At 40.3% G+C, this 21,331-nt stretch overlaps 1 protein-coding gene across 1 annotated transcript in view; it reads left to right on the forward strand.

Moving 5' to 3' along the window:
* The window catches only part of LOC115418087 (ankyrin repeat domain-containing protein 13C), an 82,180-nt gene that overhangs the window by 33,829 nt on the left and 27,020 nt on the right, over positions 1 to 21,331 (forward strand). The window contains 2 exon segments of the mRNA XM_030132399.1: positions 13,058 to 13,143; positions 16,906 to 16,951. Coding sequence (XP_029988259.1) covers positions 13,058 to 13,143; positions 16,906 to 16,951 — 132 coding nt within the window.

Genomic DNA, 21,331 nt, shown 5'->3' on the forward strand with positions numbered 1-21,331 from the left:
TTAACACCTGGAATTTTCTTTTAAATTTAAGTGAACAACATAAAGTGGGAAAAGTTTAAAACTGCAGCAGAAAAGACACACAGCAGGTTAGAGAAAAGAGTGCATTGCCACCATGAAATAAATGAACAAAATAATCCAAACCCGCTGTCTGTCCACATTATTCTTCAGTATTGATGGTGCTTCCATGGTTCACAGAACATTACTGAGACCAGAGTTTTTCTAGATCACAGTCATTTTAATAATCCTACTCTGAGTTATCTTCTTCCTTCAGTCTGGGCCTTGCACTAGTGATGTGTGGGTCGTTTTTTTTTTTTTTTTTTCAACTCGCTTTTGTGGAATTATTTAACCCATCACACAAATAAAGTGACATTTTTTGGACCCACACCAACCCAACCCGGGTCTGCTGATCCGCATCACTACCTTGCGCTCCATGTTTTCATGTAGAAAGATGAGAGTATGGACATGTGCTGAATGAAGGCTCGCACTATTGGGTGATGGAAGGAGAGAGAGGAGAACACATGACTAGTCGACTTGTGCCACAGACGTCGATATGCTGACAAACCAGCTTTTCTGTTAGACTGTTGGATGGCAGTTTACTGAAAACACTTAGGCTTTACAAGAGTTTCACTTTCATTTTGCTTGTGTGAAAATAGTGATGGAATGAACAGATCAACAGGTGCAAATCAACAAATGCCTCTTTGCATTCTAAGCACCACTGCCTCCCAGTGAGGCCATGACGCCGGCCTCAGCTTTTGTGCTTCTGAGAGCAGACATTCCTCAAGGCCCTTGGCCTTTGTGCTCTGATGAAAGGGAATTCATCAGATGTTTCTCTTGCTTCTCAGACTGATTAGACCCTTTTTTCCACTCAGAGTCTGGATGGAACTATTACTACAGTAGTTTTATTGTGTTTATGTGCAATCACATTGATATTTGCAGGGATGTAGAAGCCAATAATGTAATAACAACCGATAACGTAATAACGGCCGATAACATAATAAATTTTCTGTTTTTAAAATGTAATAGGCCAATAATGTAATATCTGGCCAATAATGTAATAAAAGTCCTGAACCGATAATGTAATAGCTTTTGGCCTATAACGTTATAACTTATTACGTTATTGGCTCAGTTATTACATTCGCAAAGAATTTTTTTTTTTTACCCGGCTAATAATGTAATAACCAGCCAATAAGTTATAACGTTATTGGCCAAAAGTTACTACGTTATCGGTTCAGGACTTTTATTACGTAGTTGGCCAGATATTACGTTATTGGCTTATTACATTTTCAAAATGGCAAATTTATTACATTGTCGTCCGTTATTAAGTTATCGGCTGTTATTACATTATAGGCTTCGACAAGGGATTTTACGGGAATGGATTAAATACTAAATACAAAAAATAACTTATTTGTTTTCACATTTTGTTTTACTCCACTGCATAACAACAAATAAGCTTGTGTGAAGTCGTCACTACAACTGGTCACATGAAGAGGATGATCTGAGTCTCAGTTTGAATAAAAGATGTGAAACTGAACGTCACTACAGCATCAGTATAAGGCATCAGTGCAGCAACCCAAGCAGTAAGAGCCAGGTGAATGGAAACCAAAACTAAGGCCAAAATTCTAATGACTAACCTTGACTAGTTCTCATAAAAATAAAGTTGGTGGAAAATTACCATTTTTTTCATTGTTTGGCTGGTGCTCTTTTAATAATATCATGTTGTTATGTCTCAGTCATCTGCCATGAACTAACACTGCAGTGGATTTTGTACCTTGGTTGAATATTTCACTCTTGTGCCTTTGTACACTAGAGTCATGTCATGTCACCCATGCCAATTTATTTATTAACAAAATGAACACAACAATATAATTCATTTACAAAATACAAAAAAAAACTATGAATGTGTTTTTACCTCTGACCCTCTGTCAGTGTGTGGTGGTGTATGTACCTGCACGACTCAATTCTCTGGTACTTTACATACATATTACAGTAACTTAACAAATGCATAATTGTGTGATGAGCACAATCGTCAATTCAGATGTCACTCTGGTCACCCTAGTGTCTCCTAAGAGGACAGTGAATGACCAGTGATGCAGAGTAACCTCGGGACTAGTGCTGCATTCCAGAGTCCTGGGAAATGGGAAGTTTCCGACGTCCAACTTGTTAAAATGCACTGGAGTGCCTGTCCAAGCAACAGGTCCTTGTTGCAAAGTCAATCCAGATCGAAGTACCTCAACCTCACTGCAGAGTACAATGTACAGTGTGTAAGTTCGCAATGAAAAGAAACTTCACATTGTATAATTAGCTCATCCATCCTTTCACCTCTTCCATCTTATTTGTGTATATGAGAACACTGTACTGTCAACAGTCAAAATGCCTCTTCAGTAACAAAGCAAATAGGAGCTTAGATTTGTGATCTCCATATTTGTTACTTATGTTCAACATGGATCACCTGAAATACTTTGAGGTGGGATGTAGTTAAGTCCAACTGAGATATATTCTACCTCCCAGGAATCTGGAATGCAGAATTTATGCAACTCAGTGAAACAAACTTAGGATTGAGGAATACGCCTGCCCCTCTAGCTCGCCAAAAATCAATCAATCACCAACTGATAGACTGACTGACTAGAGAGAGAGAGAGAGTTGTTAGTGCCACCAATACAAACCTGTACCCTCCCAGTAACTACATCAGGGGTGTCAAACTCATTTTAGTTCAGGGGCCGCATTCAGCCCAATATGATCTGAAGTGGGCCAAACCAGTAAAATATTAACAGTGAAAAAAGTTAAATTAAATTAAGATAATGTTTACATCTACAAAGTTTCCTTAAAAATATGAATAATAGGAACACTTTGAAATGTCTTAAGAAAAATAAGTGCAATTTAAAAAATATTCTGCCTCAGTTTATCATTTACACATGTACATTAGAACATACAGATCATGGTGGATCTACAAATACACCAAACATTTAATAACAGAATGTTGGTAAAATTGCATTTACTTTTCTTAGGACATTTCTGGTTGTTCATATTTGTTCAGGTTATTCAAATTTTTTTGTATAAGTATAGTTTGTTAATGTAAGTATTTTCATGTAATTTCAGTTTTTTTACACCTAAACAAAGAGAAAATTTGCAGTTGTTATTATTTATAGCAGGAGTGTCAAACTCATTTTCTCCTGGGGGCCACATTCAACCTAATTTAATCTGAAGTGAGCTGGACCAGTGCAATAATAGCATGACCGCCAATAAATAATGACAACTCCAAATTGTTTTAGTGCAAAAAATAACATTAAGTTATGCCAATATTTACGTTTACAAACTATCCAAACAAAAAGGATGTGAATAACCTGAAAAAAAATGGAATTTGTTGAGAATTAAAAGTACAATTTTATCAATATTATGCCTTGACTCATCATTTATACATATGCACTAAACATTTAGTCACAGGCAGAAAATTGTTAAAATTGCACTTAATTTTCTCCATTTCTTCATTTTGTTCTACTTATTCACATGTTATTGTTAAAGGAAAGTTTGCTAATGTAAACGTTTTCACAATGTTTTTTGCACTAAATCAAAGAGAAAAAATTGGTGTTGTCATTATTTATAGGTTATTATGATACTATTTTTGAGTTTGATGCCCTAACTTGCACTTTGCAAATCCATCCCGGGGGCCAGATTGGATCCTTTGGCGGCCGGTTTTGGCCCCCGGGCCGCATGTTTGACACCTGTGATTTATAGGATATTATGATAATATTTTACTGCTCTGATCCACTTGAGAACTAATTGGTCTGTATGTGGAACCTGAATTAAAATGATTTTGACACTATTGTTAATATCTTCAGTGTAATTTTTGCATTTCAAAAATTCATCCCACGGGCTGTATTGGACCCTTTGGCGGGCCGGATTTGGCCCCCAGGCCTCATGTTTGACACCTGTGAACTACATGATAAACACTATCACAACTGCAGCGAAACTGTGGGAAACACTGTGTGACTCAAGGTTATAATAATTTTTGATTTTTCATTATAGTTTAGTTTTATTTAGTTTTGACTTTTTTTCTCTAATTCCGTTAGTTTTAATTAGTTTTTCGAGCAGGTTTGCTAGTTTTTTTGGTTTTGCTTTTTTTCTAAATGCTTAGTTTTAGTTTAGTTTTAGTTTTTTTTTTATATCTTTTCTCTTCTTCTCCATCATAATCAGATAAATCCCAGACAGGACTCTGCTGCTTTCTCCCAACTTTAGTCTCCATGTTTCCAGGTAGAGTGGGGACCAGAAGACGACTGTAAACCACAAGTGACGGACCGTGAAGTGTCATATGGTGCCAGCAGCTAAAATTGCTCGAGCGAAATAAATCAATTTCACATCAATCCACCATTGACAAAGATGAAAACGAAGGGAATTTTATCCATAATTTTTATCCATTTTAGTTTTGTAAACACACAATAAAGTTTCAGTTAGTTATTGTTTTTTCTTTTAATTATTGTTTTTATTTATTTCAGTTAACGAAAATGTTTTTTTAATTCTAGTATTTGTCATTTCATTAGTTTTCGTTAATGATAATAACCTTGGTTTGACTGTGAAAACCTAAGGACGACTCTATTGCTGTTAAAGGACACACCCACTATGGAGTCTGGGATCTCAGAATCTCCATCCTTCTCATTGGAGCCGACTAAGTCCTCTCCTGACCTCTGTAATGCTGTGTCCCTCACCAGGAGGTGCTATTATTGACTGAAGCCTCTAATGAACTCATGCAGTATCACTGCTGCCAGTTCCAGTCTTTACTCATTTATCCTGAACACACTAACCTGCCGTTCAGCCTCATGACTCACTGTTTGCAGTTCAGATCACCGTTCTCACTTTCCTCCTTGAAAAATATGTCTGTCTTGTTGCTGGTATAATCACTCTTCCTAGTTTATTTTTATGCTAAAGGCATCAAACTTGTGTCTCTGGTTACAGATAAATGACATTCTGCAAGGAGTCATTCAGCAAAGCAGTGCAGGAAAGGAGGAGAAGTGGTTCACAGCTCCCAGTCACAAAAACTAATGTGTCGCAGTGCAGTTCAGAGGTAGACAGAAGAGTTACATAGAAGAGGTAGATAGAAGAGTGATAGTTTTTCACCAGCAAATGGTAAAAATCATGAAGGACTAGAGCAGGAAGATATGGTCTTAAATGTCATTATAATAAGGATTTTTATATCAGTAATTATCATGACATACTCTCAGCATTATTTCTTTAAGTTTGAAAGTTGATTTTGAGTCCATGTAAAAGTTTGACACCAGATGGTTTTTGTGTTTTTTTTTTACCCCTTGGCCGAAGGGTATTGTAATCGTTTTGTCATCTGTCTGTCTGTCTGTCCGTCTCTCTCTGTCTGTCCATTCAACAACATAATCACATTATCTGTAGAATACATTCAGATATCTGCTCCACATTTATCCTGTGGATGCATCTTGTCATGGAGCAGAAGAATATTGAACATGGGTGACCATGACCTACTTTTTCAAGGCCAAATGTCCTTGTGCAGTTATAGTATCTGAGTACTTTCAAATATAAATGGGTATGTAATAAGTTTTACACAAAGACAATCTAATCTAAATTATAGGGCAGGAACTTTCAACAGAATCTTACACTATATTTGGCCAAAAGGGATTAAAAGAAGTGCACAGCATGTTATGTTGTAATATTTGTAAGAGATAATACAAGATGATTCCAACCAAGGACTTTCCTGTGTGGAATTTGCATGTTCTCCCCGTCTTTGCGTGGGTTCTCTCCGGGTACTCTAGCTCCTCCCACCATCCAAAGACATGCACTGATAGGTTAATTGATCGACCTAAAATTGCCCATAGGTGTGAATGTGACAATGGTTGGTTGTTCGTCTCTATGCCGGCCCTGTGATGAACTGGAGACTCGTCCAGGGTGAACCCCGCCTTCACCCATAGGTGGATGGGATAGGCTCCAGCACCCCTGCGACCCTAGTGAGGATAAAGCAGGTTCAAAAGATGAATGAATGAATACAAGATGACCAGTTTATGCAATCAAGGATCAGATTGCCAGGGCCTCCATACCCGGCCAACGCCCAATCCACAACGCACCAGACACGTATGGCTCCTTCTGTGGGTGGTGGACCCACAGGAGGATGGACCCAAGGTGCTGTTTCAGGCTGTGCCCGGCCCGGCCACATAGGCAAAGACCCAGCCACCAGCCGCTTGCCGAGGAGTCCCTCCCCCCAGGCCTGGCTTCAGGGTTGAGCCCAGGTTGAGCAAGGTTTGTTCATCCATATGGGTCAAGAATCGCACATTGTCTGACCTGTCACCTAAGACCAATTTGCTGTGGGAGACCCTTCCAGGGGCTAGATGCCCAGACAACATGACTCCAAGGATCTTTCGCGCATTCAACCCCCTCCACCACGATAAGGTGGCGATTCAGTGAGGGGATGGGGTGGCTGTGGCTCAGTTGGTAGAGCGGGTGACCAGTGGTCACGTCCAATGGTCAGCGGTTCGAACTGTCCACATGTCGAAGGGTCCTTGGGCAAGACACTGAACCCTAAATTACTCCTGGTAGGACCAGGTAGTGCCTTGCATGGCAGCAGCCGCCTGCTGGTGTGGGAGTGTGTGTGTGAATGGATGAATGTGAGGAATTGTAAAGCACTTTGGGTACCATGAAGGTGTAGAAAATGCGCTATATATGTTCAGTCCATTTACCATTTGCCCTCTCCAGGTTAGAGAAGAGTTACTGCCCCAAGTGGAGCAGTTCAAGTATCACAGGGTCAAGTTCATGAGTGTGAGATCAACAGGGTTCTCTCTTAGAGATAGGGTGAGGAATTCGTCCATGTGGGAGGGGCTCAGAATAGAACCACTGCTCCTCCACATCCAGAGGAGTCAGCTGAGGTGATTCATCTGCTCAGGATGCCTCCTGGACGACTCCCTGAGGACGTGTTTCAAAGGCATGTCCAACCGGGAGGAGACCCCAGGGCCGACCCAGGACACGCTGGAGGGATTACATCTCTGGTCCTGGGGACGCCTTGGAATCCCCCAAGGGGTTCTGGGCTTCTCTACTCTTCTCTACTCAGGCTGATGCCCCCCGACCCAGACCTGGACAAAGTGGAAGAAGATGGATGGATGAATGAAATATAAGATGAAAACAGCGCAAAGAATGCAACAGGATGAGAACAACATAAGAAGATGAAAATGACCCAACAAAGATGATAGTGACGTTCAAGACCAACATGACAGAATAGGCCCACAAAGACAAAAAAAGTGAAGCAAACTGGACTAAAAACCTGCCACTTCTGATTTCATGGATCTGAGATGACTTTCACTTTATTTGAATATTCAACAAGAAGGAAACTACTAAAAAAATGGTTATTTGCTTTTTAAAATTGCCTATGTAGACAGAATAGAACAAATACTATTATACAACTAGTAGAAAATTTCACAAATGGAGGCAAAACATTCAAAACAAGTACTTGAATCAAATGCATTCAATGTAAGAATATGTAAAAGAACAAAACATTGAAACCTATAATAATAACCCCTTTTTAATATGCTAGAAAATAATACTGTCGTACTGGTATCAGTATCGGTCTGGTATCGGTCCAGTTCGTATCACAGCTCTGTTCTAGGGGCAGGCCTTCCACTGCTGACAGAACCTTGGTTTGTCTGCTTCTTCAGCGGCTCACCTGACAGGAACAGTCCCAGCCTGTTGGCAAACAACTCCAGTGACTGAGGCAGCAGGTACCAGGAAGTGATAGATGCCGATCATTAGAAAAGGTTCTGTGGAGGTAAAATAATAGAGGCTGGAGTGGTCGGTATGGTTGTTTTTCTCCTTGCGTTCACAAACATTACTCCAAATACAAGTGGGTTCTGTATTGTGACAGCTATAGCAGAGTCAGCGCAATGCAGAACAGTTATGTCTGGAACCATATATAGCGATTTGCCCGAATGCCTGGATGACATTAGAGGAAAACGGTGCTATGTGAGTGAAAGTGTGGCTATTTTTCCGTTAAGCCTGTGAAATGTCTGCCAGGTCCTTTTGCAGCCGAGGCCTGAGCGGCAGGTCTGTGTGTGAGCTGAGTCAGCGTTTGTCAGGAGTGTGTGAGGGAAGCACAGTTACAGGAGCTGTGTTTGTTTTACAGTCAGACAAAGGTCCTGCTGCCCTGAACAGCCTTCAAAACATAATTGTGATCTACCGTATTTTCCGGACTATTGAGCACACCTGAATATGAGCCGCACGCTTCCATCTCCAACGTCTCACCATCGATTCATTGATGCCGAGCTTCCATGCAGCAGCTCTATTTCTGACTTTGACAGCAGGATTGATTGCCTTTAACTTGAAAGCTGCTTCATATACATTTCTTTGTGTGTTTTCCATGATGAGGATGTGTGCATGATGCGCAAAATGACTGATCCGAAGAATTTAGTGTGAGTGCGCTTGATTTACGGCGATTCGAACGATTTCACTGGTCCACTGTGACCTGTTTCGTAATTTGGTCTGGTGTGACGAGTCTAAATGTGTTGGCGGCATGAAGCTCGTTAGCCCGTAAAACATGAATTAGCTGCATCATTGTTTAAGCCGCAGGGTTCAAAGTGGGTGAAAAAAGTAGTGGCTTATAGTCCAGAAATTACAGTAATATTTACACAGTCCCAGTCAGTTTGTATGTATGAATATCTGTCAGAGTGTGATTAACAAAAAAGATCCAACTCTCTGCATTATTTCAAGCCCGCATTTTTGCTCAGTTCCACTTACTTGTCTTTTGATGTATTTGTCATCAGAGTTGACACTTTTTGCTTCCAGTCTGAACAATGAAACAAAATGTGACTTAGAGAAATGTTTGTAGTGTTTTGTTCCAGAGGAGCTATTTCTGTCCTCAGGGTTCTGCTGTTCACCCAGCTGGGTTGTCAGACTCAGGATGTGTTTGAAGGCTGCAGTCGACATCTTGGACTTTTTATATGCCTCCTGCTGTCACATGTGGGTCTCAGACAGTAAAAGTCTGGATGCTGACTGGTGAGAACAACATACCAAACCTGAAGTAGAGCATATTTTATATAAGGCTGCATCATTAAACTCAACAACATCATTCAGTACATAAATCAAACCTGTACTCTGGAGTTTTCAGGCTATAGTAAATCTTATGGATGCACCAATACCACTTTTTTCTAAACCGAGTACGAGTACAAGTACTTAGATTTGAGTACCTGCTGATACCAAGTACCGATACGAGTACTTAGTAATCCTTTTCCAGTTCTTAGTTCCTTTTGTAAATGTGCTTTATTGTCGTTGTCATTAGTCTGATTGTAACAAGGTGCTGCTACTGACATTTAATGTGTTGGAATGAGCGTTTCTCAATTAATCCACCAGGGGGCGCCACTCTGAATTAACCATACTGGGCAAATACCACGAAAAAGAGTAAAGTTTTTTGAGAAGAAGAAAGTCAGTAATAGCAAACATGGAGATGACAGAGGTAACACTACTGTGATACTAATATTGCAGCGTTTTCGCTGGTAAGGTTTAAAAGCGAAGCTTCAGCAGGTAGAGAAAAGAGAAATGAGTGATAAGTTTCATTTTCAATTCCGCTGGTGGCGGTCCGCACCGCTCCATACCCCCATAGTATCATAAGTAGGATGGAAACCGGCCCAGCCCTGGGTAGCTGTCATAAATGTGTCAGTAGTTTTTCTCTAACTCTCACTGGCTCTTTGAACAGATCCTCTACCTCCATGGTTCCGCTGGTATTCTCCATCAGGGTACGCATCTGCGAGCACCTGGAAAACGGATGGAATGTACGCAGAGGATGGACAGAACACTGCGTCTGTATCTGTCTGCCCCGACCTCCTCTGCCACCACCACTAGATCTACTGCTGCCATCAGATCTCCTTGGGGTTTTGTTGATAACTAGGACATATTTGGTTGGATTTGTTCTCTGTGAAAACCAACAGAGGGGACCCCTAATGGATTTCAGCTTCTCTATAGCTGTTTTCAGACGGGCCAGCCCACTGTTGGAGCTGGTTCCACTGGGAACCGAAGTGCTTACCGTAATTTCAGGTCTATAAGCCGCTATTTTTTTCCACACGCTGTGAACCCACGGCTCAAAGTTGATGCGGCTAATTTATGTTTTCCAGGCTAACAATCGATCCAGCTGTTGAAGAAGGAAATAGAGCTGCTGCATGTAAAATTGGCATCAATAAATTGATGGTGAGCCGTTGGAGACAGGATGGGTGGGGCTTATAGTCAGGTGCAGCCAATATTCGGTACTCTTGAACGGCCCACGTTCATACCAAATTGAAACCCCCACATTTTCCACAATAATTCCAATGTGACTTTTATAGAAATTATGCAGCTCTGATTTTTAGTTTAAATTATTTACCAAAAAATATGGCAAAACTAAAATGATGTAAATACATCCACAGGATGAAAAGACACCCGGAACTTCTGGTTTATTTGAACGTCTTCTTCACTATTAAAAATGACAAGTAACGCAAAAAGGTTAAACAAGATGGAAGTAAGATAGATTTTTTAATTTATTTATTAGGAATATTAATATTGCAAATGATGAATCAAGACAAAATCATTGTGAAGGATGAAACTAAGTGGAAACATGCGTTGCCTTTCACAGCATGAATCCAAAACATTGAAAATAAGCACAGGTGTTTGGAGTTTAACTGGGTCACAACATGACAAACACTCACCAAACAGTCGAACACTTCACTTATCTAGAGGCAGAGCATTCAACACCTTACATGAGTAAATTAGAGAAAGTGATCAAAGTAATCCCCGAAGTCAAAAGAAAAACATACATCACATTAAATATAATTGTCACAACATAAAATGATATGATAATGATAATTAGCCTTTTATTGCCCAGCCCTAGTGTGGTTCCTCCTTTTCATTATTCTAGTTTTCTTTATGAATGAAAAACCATGGAGTTAAAGAGCAGACCTGTCATGGTTAACTGTCTCTCTCCCTTATGTCATGAACGAGGCTGAAAGCACAGGTCTTTAACAGCCAACATTACACCTCTCAGGCTTGTCTCTGAACTTCCTGGACCGTTTTGATCCCTCCAGGCGATTCGCTAGGATTGGTCGGATCCCGCTGGGTGTGTCCTGTGGGCCCAGGGAGTCCGCATAGCTGCGTACTGAAAGCTGTCATTACTGCACATGGCATGTTTGTTGCCTTTAGTATGTGTGTTGCTATTTTGTACGCAAAGCTTTCCTAACTTTGTAATGTCTTTTGTATAATCTGCATCACAGGTGCCCTCACAAAAAAAGGCAAATCGAAGCAAGCACTGTTCTTTTCAACTGACAAAGAATAAGTGTTGCTAAAAGGATTTATGTGCTGAAAGTGAAACTAGTATTTTACTGTGGAAACGAGTTGTTTTTGTTGTGATTCTGGGCTTCGTGCCAAGTAGAGAGGAGTGAGGAGGAGGATGGAGGATGGTTGAGTACAACAGCGTTGGAAACACAGTGACTCAGTGATCAGCTCTGTGGTCTCACAGCAAGAAGGTTCTGGATCCGATGCCCAGTCAGGGATCAAAGCCTTTCTGTGTGGAATTTGTATCTTCTCCTCATGTCACATGGGTTTCCCCTATGTCCTTTGGCATTAGAAAGTTTAACTGACCTCTGACATCCCTCTAGTCTAGCTCACAGGATGTACAGTTGAAATAACTGGACTGGAGGTACTGGTTTACATTTGGTTTACTGTTGGTTTGCTATTGGTTTACAGCTGGTTTACAGTTGGTTCACAGTTGGTGTACAGTTGGTGTACAGTTGGTTTACAGCTGGTTTACTGTTGGTTTACAGTTGGTTCACAGTTAGTTTACAGTTAGTTTACAGTTGGTGTACCGTTGGTTTATAGTTGGTTTACAGTTGGTTTACTGGTGGTTTACAGTTGGTTTATAGTTGGTTTACTTTTGGTTTATAGTTGGTTTGCAGCTGGTTTACAGTTGGTTTACTGTTGGTTTATAGTTGGTTTACAGTTGGTTTAAAGTTGGTTTACAGTTGGTTTTACCAAAGAGTTTCTGCTGATAGGACAGTTTCCCAACTATGGGTATGATATTTGGACCAATAAAAAATCCTGAAGATACATCTGGTTTTCTTCCTGAAAGGTCGAATGACAGGGGATTGGCATATCAGAGAACGATACGAGTGACTGCTAAGAGCAACATTTCTAAACCGTAAATTGTCCACATTTCAACATAACCCGAGAGTTTATGAACTGTAACAGACTTCCAAAAGTCTCAACTGTTGGTAAGTTAAAAAGACAGAGGAGTGTGAACACTAGGTGTAACAGCAAAGTTGTGCATTTTACAAACAGAAACATTAGTTTTAAAACATTTTAAAACTGCAAATCCCCTCTTGATGTGCAAAACAACTTCTCCACTGGCACTGACCGTGACAGCACTAGCACTCAACACCGCCCTAGATAAGAGTATTTGTTTAAAGGAATACAAAGAAACCAGACCAGAGGGTTTTTAGTCCTATTCCAGAGTAACAGTGGGCAGAAACAGGCCTATGTGAACCACTGGTCCAGCTCTAACAAAGGGTCAAGGTTAAGGTGATTTATAGAGCACATTTAAAACAACGCAAAGTGCCGTACAAATCTGCAGGTTCAAATGCAAGATATATTAAAAACTAGTAAAATAAGAATAAATACAAGATAGACTAAAACTGATACAAAACATAACAGATACACAGTAATAAGATAAAAAGACGGAAGACAGAAGATAAAACAAATAAAAGTCACACACTCGTATTAAAAGCCAGTGCAAATAGGTGCGTCTTTAAAAGAGATTGACTGTGCACATGTGATATGTTGGGTCAGACCGGACCACTGCTCCTAGTGGACGAGGATGGTCAAGAGCTCAAATTTCCTTTTAGAGACAAAAAAGTGAACTACTGTACTGGGATGTAATGAGTCATTCTCTGAATAATTCTAAAACTTACAGCTGAGTTTGTGTAGAACCAGAAGCAGACGTTCATCGTCCACTTGTAACATGTACAATTGAAGTCACTGTTGGGGCTTTTATTGATGCGAGTGCTTCTGTTCATCTCTGTCTTTGTCTTTTTGTGTTTCTCAGTCACAGCGCTGCTACGGAAACTGAAGCAACAGTCCAGAGAGAGTGTGGAGGACAAGAGGCCCAAGCTGCTGAAAGCCCTGAAAGAGGTACCCTGGCCCTGCTCTGTTGTCTAGAACCCTCCATTTTCTGACCTGAAATGAATGTTCCCTCTGCTCAGTCCTACACTATTGAGCTCTTGGCATTTCTCTTGTCTCTTAAATGAACAAAAACATACACATAAAAATGTCTGACAGACATGAATGCCCCCCTCTGACTTCAATCTAGTTTGTCGTTTGCAAATTCCTGTCATCGTTTTCAAAGGAGAGCCACGTGGGACCCACTCAGACTCAGACTCTGCCAGCTGGACAGTTAAAGTCAGTATGTTTTTGACTAAAGCAGGCCTCAGTGCTGGTGTTTGTTCTTCCCTGGTATGACCTCACACTTCCAGACTTGCTTTAAACACCACTTACTAGTACCAGACACAATAGTCCTTCAGGGTTTGTTGTAGCTGCCTCTGACATATTTATTACTTACATGCACATTTAGTCCGATGTCATGTCCACGTACTCAGCAGAGTGTCTTTAGGATGAGTCTGTGTCTGTGTGGTGCAACCTTAAATCAGAAAAGGCTGTGACATTATAAAAACTACTAATTAGAAAAGACAGCAGTGACATTACAGTAGACAGTGGATGTACATAAAGAAAATGAAGTGAAGCCAACCAGACCAGTGTTCATACCGTCTGTATTTATATATGGGTGTTTCTATGAAACTGGGTTTATTTAAGCATCTGTCACTTTTCCATCTTTTTAGACCCAATTATAAAAGGTAAATGTAGACATATTTCCCCCCAGGATGGGCCTAATGATTACCTCAGATAAATGCACAAAAATTATACACCTGCTCTGATGCATCCAATAATTAATATAATGATAATCAAATATTGGGTCCAAAAATAGGACCCAAATATGGACATTAACTCTCCCTAGGTGTCAGTGTATTAGATGTGAAAACGTGTGTAAACGGTCTTCTATAGACTCTAAATAAAGACACTTAAATGCATCGATCCTAGTGGTTTTTCTAATCCACACGTGGGTTTTTCGTCAATCTCAGTCTCATTCCAGGTTTGGTGCGGAACCCATCGTGTCCACTGGTGTTACATACAGAACCTGAACATTTAAACGCTAATAAATCGCAAATGATTTTTCAACAGTGGTCATTTTTGTCAAACACTCTACCTTGAATAATTAGTTCAATTCCCAAAATGCACCTGTGAGAGAATAAAGAGATATTCAAAAAAATAGTAGTGTGTAATTTTTATGAACTTTTGACCATGTTACATGTGGATTTATGTATAAAAACTCATATAAAATAATATAAAAATGTGTTCTATCTGAAAAATATTTTCTCTTTTATCTCAGTAAGTATTTATTGTTAAAATAGACCCAAAGTGCTTCCAAACCTGCTTCATAACATTAGTCTAGATCTGGGCTGAATTTTTAGCCCCATGTCCGGTTTTTAGGACCAGTTTCATAGAAGAACCCATATGTATTTATTTATATTTTGTATTTTTACTTTGTTATATCTCTGTCGTATATGACTAGATTTATTGTCCAATTTTGCACATATTTTTATTGCATACTACCTAATTTCATATTTTCTAATATATGTTGATATTCTACCGTGTCGCTGCAGAGACCACCTGTGTAATGACAATAAAGCCTATTCTATTCTATTCTATTCTATTCTATTCTATTCTATTCTATTCTATTCTATTCTATCAATGCTTTATCTTTTAAATCAGTCACAACTTCATTCTGATTTGGATTTGTAGCTGTCTAACACGATGAAATGTAGGTCAAAAAGGAGGCATCATAACCGTCATCATCATCATCATCATCATCATCATCATCTGGCACTTTTAGCTTACAGGTCAGCTCTGCAGCAACACCACTGCCATAAGAGAGAGAGGGAGGAAGTGAGCAGATGGGAACAGACACAAGACTAGAGGAGGCAAACTATTTAAAACCCCTCATGTTTTGGAATGTGGAAAGACGTGACCTGGTGTGGACTAAAGCTCTGTCCACTCTGGGACCAAAGCTCCGTCCACTCTGGGACCTGGTGTGGACTAAGGCTCCGCCCACTCTGGGACCTGGTGTGGACTAATGCGCCGTCCACTCTGGGACCTGGTGTGGACTAAGGCTCCGCCCACTCTGGGACCTGGTGTGGACTAATGCGCCGTCCACTCTGGGACCTGGAGTGGACTAAGGCTCCGCCCACTCTGGGACCTGGTGTGGACTAATGCGCCGTCCACTCTGGGACCTGGAGTGGACTAAGGCTCCGTCCACTGTGGGACCTGGTGTGGACTAAGGCTCCGTCCACTCTGGGACCTGGAGTGGACTAAGGCTCCGCCCACTCACTCAGCTGAACCTGTTTGATGCATCGTGATATGAAGCTTCCAGATGAAAAAGCAGAGAAAGATGCTGTTGTCATCATTTCTCAGAGATTATATAGTTGTTGACAATACCCGCTCGTCAGCATTACATCATCACTGTGGGGCAGATTGGAACCACCCACAGCAGTGATGACATCATTACCCCCCCATCCTGTTGGTCAGAGGATAATTGGGCCATTGAGTTGGTCAGCTGTGATTTGTGGTGGACCGCTCTTAAATCATGTACTTTAAAAGCAAGGTTTATGATTTTCATTGAACTTAGATCAGGGGTGTCAAACGTGTGGTCCATGGGCCAGAACCAGCCCACCAAAAAGTCCAATTCAGCCCCTGGGATGAATTTGTGAAATGTAAAAATTACACAGATTTTTAGTTCAGGTTCCACATTCAACCCAATTTGATCTCAAATGGACCAGTAAAAGACTATCACAATAACCTATAGCCTAAATAATGACAACTACAACATTTTCTCTTTGTTTTAGTGTAAAAAAAAAAAAAAAAAGTGAAATTGCATGAAAATATTTACATTACCAACTCTCTTTTCACAAAAAAAATTTAATTACCTGAACAAATATGAAGAACCTGAAGCTCCTTAAGAAAAATAAGTGCAATTTGACTAATATTCTACCTGTTACTAAATGTTTTTGTGTATTTATGAATCTATAAGTTTTAGTGCACATGTATAAATGATAAACTGAGCTATAATACTGTTCAAATTGCACTTATGTTACAGGAAATTTCAGGTTGTTCATGGTTGTTCATGTTATTCACCTTTTTTTGAGGATACTTTGTAGATGTTAACATTTTTATAATGTAATTTTACTTTTTTCACTGTTATTATTGGACTGATCCGGCCCAGCTGAGGTCATGTTGGGCTGAATGTGGAACCTGAACTAAAATGAGTTTGACATCCCTGACTTAGATACTGTGGGGCAGTTAGTCCAGTAAGTGGCCCACAGAAATAAACAAAAACAAAAATACACTTAAGAGAATACTTAAGATGCTGAAATTACGGAGAGCTGTCAGTGTAATTAATAATCAACCAAAACTAATGAATTAATTGTTTAATAAACCCAACAGTTATTTCTATCTTTGGTTTGAATACATTTCATCATGGTTTTTATTTTGTGTCATCATGTCTTTGGTAAAATTAGACATGATATTAGATGTTTTTTCTCCCTAAAAACTGATCTGAAACCTAAAAAACACCCACCTTTCTATCAAAAGCTTTGAAAATATCTCTGTTATATAATGTAGTCAGTCATGTTTTGCTAGTGTGATTTATTTCCTTTGTAAAACTGCTCTTTGTTGTTCGAAGAATCAGATCATTTTGTGTAACTGTTGTATTCCCACTTTTCCACCCACATACACGGGTTGTTGAAGATGAAGTTGTTTTTGTTTTGTTTTTTTTTGTTCTAGCTCGGAGACTTTTACTTGGAGCTTCACTGGGACTTTCAAAGTTGGGGTGAGTTGAATTCCACCTTCTGCTTTCCAGCGTCAGTGAGGATGAAAACTTCCTGAGTTTAGAGATGCAGTGTTTTCTATAAAATAACCATGTCTGTCTGCAGTTAGAGCCAATCCTGTAAACACCAACAGAAGGATGTGTGGACAGTGACAGGAAAATGTGATGGGATCTGTCAGTGTCTGATGGATTTGTTTTTGTTTTTTTTAAGAGTGTTAACATCCATAAACATTCTGTGGGTACAGAGTGAAAACTACTCCTCCTACTGGCCTTAAAATGACATGACACACCATCCTCTAATGTGGATGCAAGTTCTTTTATGTCATCCACAACTGTTAATAAAACAAACTGTCAGTGTTGAATGTACGATGGCTTCATGTGGTTATGTTTTACAAAAAAATACCACCTGACTTCATACACTGCTCATATTCATTAGTGATTCTCATCTTGTGACCCGTGTGTTCCCCTGGTTCTTAAGGCATGACCCACTTTAGACAATTAATTATTTCTTATTTTAACTTTTCTTGCAGAGGACTTAACCCACCCACCCCTCCCCCACTGCATCTAATTCTTCTACAAAAAATGAGTTTTTTTCATCAATGACATTTATTTTCATTGAATAAAATAAGAACAACATAGAGTACTCTTTGTAATTGTAAAAATGTACAACAAAATGTAGCCATCTTTAAGGTGCTCAAAGGCTACAAGAAGTGTAGATATAGTTTTTTAGTCAGTACTGGACTACTGTGTGCTATCAGTATCTGATCGGTGCATCCTTAATATAAATCCATCAAACTAAAAAAGTCAAAACAAATGTATGACATCAGAAAGCTACACACTTTATTTCTGAGATGTACTAGGAATGAGGACTATGGACTGTGCCATTTTGAACTTACAAGCTATCAGTTGCTATGGACAACAGCATAGTACAGATGTGCAGGAAAGAGACATGTAAATCAAGATTTAAGGAATAAAATGGATAAGGCAGCGGCAAAAGCAAGGGATCCACATCAGGAGACGCTCAACACAACTGCTATGCAAAGGTATTTGGAGAAGATCAGAGATATTAAAGCAACAACACAGAACTTTTGCTCACGTGGTCCCCCTAAAGTCAAGAAACGGTATTGTCTGCAACAACTGTCATATAATCTGTATCTCGGTAATACTGGCGCATTTGTTGACAAGCCCTTGATGCTGGTGAACTTCCTGAGGCAAGACAGGAGACATACTGATAGGAATTTACTAGGGTCTTCCTCAGTGAGACATACTTAAAATCACCCAATATAAAGTCCGGAGCCTCCAGTGAGATAGTCTGCATTCTCTGTACAACATCAAATACAGTGTGGGAGGCAGAATGGGCGTTTCCCTTTGGAAAGTGAAAGTGAAACTTAACCTGTGTTACTAATTCCTCTAAGTCTCGTGCTGTTGTGAAGCTCATTTACCTTTTCCCTATCTCCTGAAACTTCACAAACTTCAATTTGAGGGGGTGGGACTTTTATTTTTTTTAACTGTTTGCTTTTTTCTGGCTCTAGAGGGGTTTGGCCCCCTAGACCAGCCCGGAGGAAACTCCTGGGGCAGGTAAAACAGTTGAATGTCTGGTGTTCAGATTAGTTCTGACAATGACAGAACTGCAGTATTGTTCATTCTCATACAGACAGACTCTGCCTCCCTATTTTGACCCGTTACTTCAGTATTGTGGTCCAGTCTGAAGGGAGTCCCGAAGACATCATTGGTGAGATTGGAGTTGTGGTCCTGTTCGGTGAGCCATGTCTCAGTAAAAGCCATAACACAACAGTCCTTAAAATCCTTTTGAAAGCCAACGTTCCCCTGGAGCTCGTCTCCTTTATTCCTTAAAAACAAACATAAAAGCTCAAAAGCCGGGACGCCAAACTCCTTACTGCCGGTCACTGCGTGCGAATGCACCCATCAATTGCGTGACATATCAGTGACGTATGCCGTAAAGCAGTCAAATTTTGTAGTTCTTTTTGTGTAGGGGTCCTGACCCAAACCCAGAAGTTGCATAGTGCCAGTGGAGGCCAGACAGACGCTCTGGAGCCATGACGAAAGTGTAACTGAGCCTATTGTGAGTAGTTGTATCCACCAAAATGACCTGGAAAATGGAGTCAGAAGGCTGAAAAAGTCTGAAAAGGATATAGACCCCTATGAGCTACCAGTGTTCACTGTTGTCTGACTGGTGCAGGATCTGGACTCTCCCACCCTGTACCTACATACAGTTAGTTCACTATCTCGTTTTCGGCATCAGTTACTACACAGTGCAAGAATCCAAAAGCTTTAAGTCCTTTGACAGCTCTGAACAGTTCTGCTGTGGCTGGGTTCAAGGTCTGGAGATCTACAAGCCTGATGACTGTGAAAACACTGTGGTGGGGTCAGAGGTCAGCCCGTGGATAGTGAATGTTGTTGTAATCAAGGGGGTAATAATGGTGAAATACTATCAACACTGTTTCATAGTCAATAGACAGCATTGTTTATGTTTTTAATGTTTCCTCCGACATTTATGTTCCATGTAAATGTGAAGTGACTGGGGTTTGATTAGTTTAGTGATGGTCTGGTTAGGGTGTGGGAACTGTAAATGCATTAAACTAGTCAGAAACCCAAAATAATGTACCTCCAGGTTTCTCCGGTTGCTGTGTCAATCATGGGAGTAACCGGAACAGTTTTTACCTCAGCAGTGTCTCCCAGGCATCTTCGATGGGACAGATTTTACAGACAATTTACAAAAACAATGAACGCACTGTAATGGGACTGTTGGCGCCTGTAAGTTCAAAATAGCGAAATGGGGTGGGGACGCTGGTCGATACGTCATCTCCTCAATCCTAATTTAGAACAAGTCAGTGGTCTGCCTTTGTGTCGCTACCAGAGCCATAGAGAGAGAGAGAGTTGCGACATGCTTTGATGTCGCTAATATGGTGATCAGGTGGTTCATGTAAGCCTCAGTAGTTCCAAACAAATGGTGCACTGTCATGTTCTTCTATGGAACAGACAGCAGTGAGTGTGTTATTACAGGTAAATATCAGAATAAGCCACACACTAATCTATTTACTACCATTGTGTCACTACTGTATGTATGTTTGAGTACCGATACGAGTCCTTAATAATCCCATTCCAGTTCTTAGTTCCTTCTGTAAATGTGCTTTATTGTTGTTGTCATTAGTCTGACTGAAACAAGGTGCTGCTACTGACATTAAATGTGTTGGAATGAGCGTTTCTTAATTAATCCACCAGGGGGCGCCGCTCTTAACTAACCATACTAGACAAATACTACGAAGAAGAGTAAAGTTTTTAGCGAAGAAGAAGAAGAAAGTCAGTAATAAAGTAGACAACAGAGGTAACACTGATGTGATACTAATATTGCAGCGTTTTTGCTTGTAAGGTTTAAAAGCGAAGCTTTAGCAGGTAGAGAAAAGAGAAATGAGCAATAAGTTTTGTTTTCACTTCCGCTGGTGGCGGTCCGCACCGCTCTGTACCCCTGCCCAGCTCTGGGTAGTTGTCATAAATGTGTCAGTAGTTTTTCTCCAACTCACACAGTGGCTCTTTGAACAGATTCTCTACCTCCACAGTTCCCGCTGGTATTCTCCATCAGGGTACGCATCCGCCAACACCTGGAAAATGGATGAAATGTACGCAGAGGACTGACAGAACGCTGCGTCCGTATCTGTCTGTGTTTTTAACGTTACTTGCAGTCAGCGTTACTTTTATCACTATCATTTATTTTGAAAAATCTCCACACTCTTCACACTCCCCACACATTATTCCACCACTGCGTACCTGCTGCACTGAACTGTTAATGTCCCAGAGCCGTAAGTGGTATCGGTGCAGTTGTATCGGATATCTTTTAGGAGTACGAGTACACACACTGAGTATTGGAGCCGATACCCGATACCGGTATCGGATCGGTGCATCCCTACATGAAACCATTAATAAATGACAAATAGAATAAAATCAGTGTCAAAGTGGACCCATATTTGTACCACAGTAAATGACACTAATGATCACATGACCTCAGCTGACAAACTGAACCCAACAGCCCCAGGTTCAGCAAAACAACTCCAGTAAAACCCACTGAGAACCACTTTTGGACTGACGGTACCTTACCGTAGAACCTCCATCGTTCTAGTTCTAGTGGTTCAATGTGAACAGCTGGACCAGTCCAACTATGGAACTATAGGACTACAGCTGAAAATCCAACAGAACAATTGGATCAGATAGAAATGGATCCAAACGCTAACACAGACCAAAGAAAACAGAATTTACAACAGAAATGTCACTAAGACAGGAAATACACTAGATCAGTGGAAAGATGACCGTATCTGGTTAACTTAGAGCTGGAGTTGATAGATCGGTAGAAATAGAAATAAATGTGTT

The sequence above is a fragment of the Sphaeramia orbicularis genome, chromosome 4, assembly GCF_902148855.1.
Source record: "Sphaeramia orbicularis chromosome 4, fSphaOr1.1, whole genome shotgun sequence".
Taxonomy (NCBI): Eukaryota; Metazoa; Chordata; class Actinopteri; order Kurtiformes; family Apogonidae; genus Sphaeramia; species Sphaeramia orbicularis.